Source organism: Tarenaya hassleriana, unplaced genomic scaffold (assembly GCF_000463585.1).
Source record: "Tarenaya hassleriana unplaced genomic scaffold, ASM46358v1 Cleome3, whole genome shotgun sequence".
Taxonomy (NCBI): domain Eukaryota; kingdom Viridiplantae; phylum Streptophyta; class Magnoliopsida; order Brassicales; family Cleomaceae; genus Tarenaya; species Tarenaya hassleriana.
The window spans coordinates 2,730,715-2,736,714 of NW_010966177.1; the positions used below are offsets into that span (position 1 = coordinate 2,730,715).

At 43.1% G+C, this 6,000-nt stretch overlaps 3 protein-coding genes and 1 non-coding gene across 5 annotated transcripts in view; 2 read left to right on the plus strand and 2 right to left on the minus strand.

The window, feature by feature from the left end:
• The first annotated feature begins 614 nt into the window (after positions 1-614).
• Positions 615-2,226, plus strand: LOC104818959 (60S ribosomal protein L13a-1). The gene is made up of 4 exons (XM_010548778.2): positions 615-955; positions 1,361-1,477; positions 1,576-1,663; positions 1,915-2,226. Exons 1-4 carry the CDS (start codon positions 684-686, stop codon positions 2,056-2,058), a joined length of 621 nt encoding a protein of 206 aa, XP_010547080.1. The 5' UTR covers positions 615-683; the 3' UTR covers positions 2,059-2,226.
• Positions 2,227-2,607: 381 nt separating this feature from the next.
• TRNAS-UGA lies at positions 2,608-2,689 on the minus strand. Its single transcript has one exon. It is a non-coding gene; the product is annotated as a tRNA-Ser (tRNA).
• A 554-nt stretch (positions 2,690-3,243) lies between these two features.
• On the plus strand, positions 3,244-4,640 carry LOC104818961. Of its 2 annotated transcripts, none has more exons than XM_010548783.2 (2): positions 3,244-3,387; positions 3,478-4,640. In XM_010548783.2, the coding sequence occupies exon 2, from the start codon at positions 3,507-3,509 to the stop codon at positions 4,551-4,553; it is 1,047 nt and encodes a 348-aa protein (XP_010547085.1). In that variant the 5' UTR covers positions 3,244-3,387; positions 3,478-3,506; the 3' UTR covers positions 4,554-4,640. The 2 variants fall into 2 exon arrangements, with proteins under 2 accessions (XP_010547085.1, XP_010547084.1); XM_010548782.2 differs by having other exon boundaries at positions 3,482-4,640.
• The window catches only part of LOC104818960 (purple acid phosphatase 15), a 3,047-nt gene continuing 1,623 nt past the window's right edge, over positions 4,577-6,000 (minus strand). Inside the window, exons 4-7 of the mRNA XM_019203290.1 lie at positions 5,725-6,000; positions 5,411-5,601; positions 5,026-5,310; positions 4,577-4,937 (exon numbers count right to left, since the gene is read on the minus strand). The exon at positions 5,725-6,000 is cut by the window's right edge and continues 5 nt beyond it. Coding sequence (XP_019058835.1) covers positions 4,803-4,937; positions 5,026-5,310; positions 5,411-5,601; positions 5,725-6,000 — 887 coding nt within the window. The 3' untranslated portion in view covers positions 4,577-4,802. The remainder of the gene's footprint in view (positions 4,938-5,025; positions 5,311-5,410; positions 5,602-5,724) is intronic.

Here is a 6,000-nt window from a genome sequence, read left to right on the forward strand (position 1 = left end):
TTTTTTTTTTTAAAAAAAGGGGGGCGAAGAAGCTACTGAAGCATGTGAATGCATAATACGAAAGCATAGGACGAAGTACGTGAATCCCTGAATCTCTCTTGTCACGTGTTCTTACATACAAATTCTTATTACAACGATTTTAACACTATATTATTATGTTGGATATATATATATATATACATGTGTATATATATCTTCACGGGTTCACCTATTCTCTGACGGCATCGAAAACGATGTTTTTGACACAGATTCCATTACGTTCACATTATATATATATATATATGTGTATATAAATATATTAATAGTTGTCATTTTGCGTTTGCTTGTTCCATAATTGTAGAACTCTTCTAACCATTGTTTTCTCATTTTTTTTCACTGTAATTCTCTTAACAATAACAAAATTCAAATGAAAAAAATACCACACGTAAGTTGGGTTCGACAAGGCAATAAATGGACCTACGATCACAAATGGGCCTGCATCCATAAATGGGCCGTAATTAATGGTACAAGAGAGGCCCATTAAAAGCCCACTTCTAAATGGGGCTAATGACAAGGCACAATTTCCATTTGACGAAATGCCCTGAAAACCCTAATTCGTAAGTTTTCTTCAATTATATGAACTCTGGCTTTAGCTGTTAAGCCGGAGGAGAAGGATTAGACGCCGCCAAGAGGTTGAAGCAACAATGGTGTCTGGCTCAGGGATATGCGCAAAGCGCGTGGTGGTCGACGCGCGACACCACATGCTCGGACGCTTGGCGTCGATCGTGGCCAAGGAGCTGCTCAATGGTCAGAAGGTGGTGGTCGTCCGGTGCGAGGAGATCTGTCTCTCCGGCGGACTTGTCCGGCAGAAGATGAAGTACATGCGTTTTCTCCGCAAGCGCATGAACACAAAGCCCTCGCACGGTCCCATCCACTTCCGTGCTCCGTCCAAGATCTTCTGGCGAACTGTCCGTGGGTTCGTTCATCGATCGATCTCTCTTTCGTATATTCAATATGTCGATTTGATTTTACCCAGTTTAGTGGATGGTTGTTCGTAGCAATCTGGATTTTTATTGTCTTTTTGTAGTGTGAATCTCATGGATGGTTTTCGCTTGTTCTGGAGATTTCGAAAGTGCATTTTCTTGTGTAGCTCTCTCCTGTTAGTTTCCGGTGTTTGTGCTGTATCTGTTGTGGTTGCTGCTTGAGAATAATTTAATTGTCATGCTTCCAGTATATGCTTGGAGTTTCTCTGTTGAATGTTTGATCACTTGCTTGAGGAATCATTTCAAATTATAATTTGTAGATTTCTGACTGTTTTACACCAGAAGTTTTGTTTTGAATTTCTTTTAATGGAGTTTGTGTTTTGGGTATTGGATTGCAGTATGATTCCCCACAAGACAAAGCGTGGAGCTGCTGCGCTTGCCCGCTTGAAGGTGTTTGAAGGTGTCCCTCCCCCATATGACAAATTGAAGAGGATGGTCATCCCAGACGCTCTCAAGTTCGTCTTTTTACCTTTTATTTTGTCTGATTTCTTCTCTCTGATTCATAGCTAATGCTCACTGATTTTTTCTTCTTCTTTTATGTCAACCAAATTAGGGTCTTGAGGCTTCAAGCTGGGCACAAATACTGCCTGTTGGGTCATCTTTCCTCTGAGGTTGGGTGGAATCACTATGACACCATCAAGGTAAGTTTAAGCTTCTTAGTTTGTTCTCTTTTTTATTCATTTAGCCTCTAGCATTGTTGTGGAGATCATCATAATCGGATTTGGATTCTCGTAACTTCTGTTTCAAATGCGACTGCGAGAGGGATGATTTCATTATGTGTCCTAGCTTATATATATGTCTTTTAGGACATGGTTATGATCAAGAGAGAGATTGTTAATGGAATTTGGGTAGAATCCAATATATAATCTTATGCGTTGGGATTGATGAACAGGAATTGGAGAAAAAGAGAAAGGAGAAGTCTCAAGCGGTGTATGAGAGGAAGAAGCAGCTCAACAAGCTCAGGGCCAAAGCAGAGAAGACGGCCGAGGAGAAGCTTGGCTCTCAACTCGATGTCCTCGCTCCCGTCAAGTACTGAAAGAGAAAGCTACTCTTGTGTTTCTTTATTCAGTAGATTGTGTTTTTGCTTATGTTTCATGAAATTTTGCTATACCAGATTTTGTATGGGACTCCAATGCTTGTCCAATTTCTGCCGCCTTTGTGGAACCAAGTCTATGAATTTCTTATCGGAATTTTCTTGCTTCTCTCTCGACTCCAAAATATATGTTAATGTTTAGTATTACGTGAAATCCTACTTTGGATCTATGAGTTGTTTTAGGTTGATTTCGAATGATTGTATAATTTTGTTAATGGTTTCTTGATACACTTTCTACAAAAAATGAAAAAAAAAAAAGTTTGCTCCTAAAATATAGAAGCAAAACGTGGACGTCTTGAGTACTTGACATTATTCCATTCCATTTGTACGAGCGTTACACGCTCTGAGAGCAGACCTACTAAACTAAACGAAGACTTGCAAATGAACCAATCATCATCCACCGATGATACAGCTGGTGGGCCCTTTTCAATTCAGATGAAAAAGCCCAAAAAGTCAAAAGGCCCATTTTATTAGCGGGAAAAAAAAAAGAATCGTCAACAGCAGGGTTCGAACCTGCGCGGGCGAAGCCCAACAGATTTCAAGTCTGTCTCCTTAACCACTCGGACATATTGACTTATTTGGTTTGTTTATATTCAAACTGAAACAATCACTTCAATTGTTTCAAATTTCATTTTTTTAGCTCGATGTCAACAAATTGGTACAGCCCTTAACAGATTCGTAAATCTTCGAATAAAAATAAAGAAAAAAACATTTAAAAAAAAAGAAATAGACTAAATGTCGCCAAACTACATCGCAATCGCCATCAAAACAAAACCGAACCTTAAACCGATCTGTTATTCTTTTGTATCGTTCGATTTTAAGTAATAAACAAAAATCGTACCGAAATTCATTTCATGGGTTCAACATGGTTTGGGAACAGATTCCCGACCCCTAACAAATAATTAAAAGATTCCTTCAGGGAAAACGAAGGCGATGGGCTTTCCTGCTACTTTTGCTTAACCTCAACTGGCATCAAGACTGTTAATACAGAGTCTGTTATGAAAGAAAGAAAGAAAAAAACAAGTCCAGTTTTTTTTTTTTTTTAAATGGTCGGTGGGGAACCAAAACATGAAAACACCGTTAATTTAAGCTTCCGCCTTAAGACTCGCTCCTAATTTCTCTTTTATTCTCCAATCCAAACACATTTGGCTTTTCCTCCATCGAAACACGATCTTGAATTTCCTTTTGTATCAGAAAACACAAAAACCACAACTTCTACAACTGAATTAACTGTAAAAACATGTTCTTTTCTCTCTGAACTCGATGCAAGAGGTAACTGTTTGATCTCTGTCTCTTTTTCTAATTCTATTTTTTTCCCAGTTTTATGCCAAAAAAAGTTTTTTTTTTCTTCCGATGGTGGAGACAGGCGGTGGGAAACGTCGTCCGGTTAAATGTCGGCGTCAAAGACCCGGAGTAACTCGCTCGCCGGCCTAACGTTAGACGCTGTTCTTAGCGGCAAAATCGCAACGCCACTGCAGACGCAATCGCGACCTCTCGAAACGCAACGTGCTCGTAAAACGCTTCTAGACATCATACGTGAGGAACAACTCGAAGGGGAAAACAAGGATAGGACGACGTGGAAGACGTTCCGTGAGAAACTGCGTTTGAAACGCGCCGGTGCTGCTTGGTCCTCGTCTCCTTATATCCCTTTCGCGGATATCGTTATCACTGAATCCAAACACCACCGCAAAAACCAGCGGTTTTCTCACCGATCACTCTCCGACAACGACAACTCGTCGATTCACCTGTCGGATCTGATCTCCACCGTTCCGATGTCGGATCCACCGGGCTCTTCGGGACGCGCTATGTTCACCCGCGGGTCATCGATGCGGGTCGGGTCGGCGAAGAACGCCGAGAATTACGCTAACGCGACCATGCCCGGAGACGGACCGCCGTCCAGGAGTTTCAGGCCGCAGTTGTCGCGGCACGACTCGGTCCGCGACCATGGAGAAGGACAGGAAGAGAACACGCGCCGACAACCGGTCGTGAAGTTCGTGGAGGAGCGGACGATGTCGGCGAGGGATGCTGTGGCGGCGCAGGAGGCGTCGGAGGCAGAAGCAGCCGCCGCAGCAGAAGATTCCGACGACGAGGAAGAAACAGGGGAGAATTCGGCGGCGGATGGCAAGCCGGGGACGATGTCGCTGATGGATCTGCTGGAGGAAACGGATCGGCAAATGGGTTTGACTGGATCCAGATACGCCATGGACGACGACGATTACGACGAGGAGGATGGAGATGAGTATGATGAGGACGACGAAAACAGAGAAGAAGACGAAGGAGAATTCAATTGCTGCGTCTGTTCGGTCAAGATCAAAGGCGCTGCTTTCATACCTTGCGGCCATACTTTCTGCAAGCTCTGTTCTAAGGAGCTTCTTGTTCAGGAAGGTCACTGCCCTGTCTGCAGTACCTTCGTCATCGAGTTTCTTGAGATTTTTTAGCTTTTTTTTTCGTGATTTACAAGTTTACGGGATGTACCCAACAATTTTGAACCTCTTCCCTTGAGATTATCAATAGTTATTACATCACATTCCACACAGTGTAGACAAAAGTTGCCAACTTTCATGTGTAAGGCATAACATACTTTATAAAGCTTCAAACTTTTTGCATGATCTGAGGTAGTGACGATGTTTTCATATCCGTGTAACCGTGTTCGTGTTGTGATCCTTTTCATGATGTGAGGTAGTTCCCTAGCAGCGGTCCACCAGGCGGTTGTGGCCAGGACAGCGATCGGGCTGTCTCACTATGTATATTTGATCCCCGACTACACTGCTCGAATCTTGATTCCGGTACCATGTCCAGAGGGCCCATGTTTCATTCTTCACCTGCCATTTGCAACAATGGTAAGCTTTGTTAGATCAATATACTTGCTTTTTGAGGTTTTGAGAAAAATACCCGAGTTTTTATGCCTACCTCCAGGATCCCGTGGCCAAAACTGCTCTCTCGGAAGGCACTATAATCCGGCTGACGATCCCAACAAAACTTTCCAGCGGCAGGACCTGATGTGAAGTTCCATGCGCAAAAGCCGCCCATGAAAGGGTCAGGCGTGGTTGATGGATTGGGACATTTACCGGGTTCATCCGCGTGTATAGTTGCCATCTTTTCACGATTACCTCCATCACCGGCAACAATGTAAACAGGGCCACACGGGTCTAGTTCATAACTGTATACTCGGTTCGATCTTTCATAAGCATGAACCTGGGAAGAATCACAGGGGAAAAAAAAGGGATCAATGCACATCAAGCCAGAGCGGGCGAAGAGGATTTCAGAAAATAGGCACTCCGTTTTTTGGTCGTACATGTCCATTGAAGACTATGTCGGTACCATAAGTGTAAAGTAACTCCTCCATTGCCACTCTCATGCATTCGGCTTCCCTGTAATGTGCTCCATAAGTGCTATACCAAGGAGGATGCCAAGTGACTACCAACCATGGAGTTAGAGATCTGTCAACTTTAGCTAAGCCCCTCTTTAGCCATTCGTACTGTTCCGCTGCAAAAAAAGAGACATCCTTTGCCAGCTTAGTTGCATGAAAGTTTACACAAACAGGAAGGAAGACACGAAATCGGGTAAGAAGCAGAAGTAAAACAACAAAATGACAACTGAATGTATTACATGATTTGTCATAAGATATGTAGGCTCCGAGCATGACAAAGTGTATCCCGCCGGCATTGAAAGAATAGTAGAGAGTAGAAGACGATCCACTTTCTTTGGAAGGGAAAGCGAATCTGGAGCTGTAAGCTGCAAATGTATTGTTCTCAACTTGCGGTTCTATCTCATGATTCCCTTCAACCACCATTATAGGAACTTTAGAAAGGAGCTTCTCCATAAACCTGCCCCAGTAATCCCACCTCGGCTGGTACGTCTCATGTATGGGAGTTTTAGGGAAAG

Coding starts and splice junctions, on each gene's coding strand:
- LOC104818961 (XM_010548783.2), top strand. CDS start 3,507: ATGTCGGCGTCAAAGACCCGGAGTAACTCGCTCGCCGGCCTAACGTTA.
- LOC104818959 (XM_010548778.2), top strand. CDS start 684: ATGGTGTCTGGCTCAGGGATATGCGCAAAGCGCGTGGTGGTCGACGCG. Junction 956..1,360: donor TTCTGGCGAACTGTCCGTGG/GTTCGTTCATCG, acceptor ATTGGATTGCAG/TATGATTCCCCACAAGACAA. Junction 1,478..1,575: donor GTCATCCCAGACGCTCTCAA/GTTCGTCTTTTT, acceptor CAACCAAATTAG/GGTCTTGAGGCTTCAAGCTG.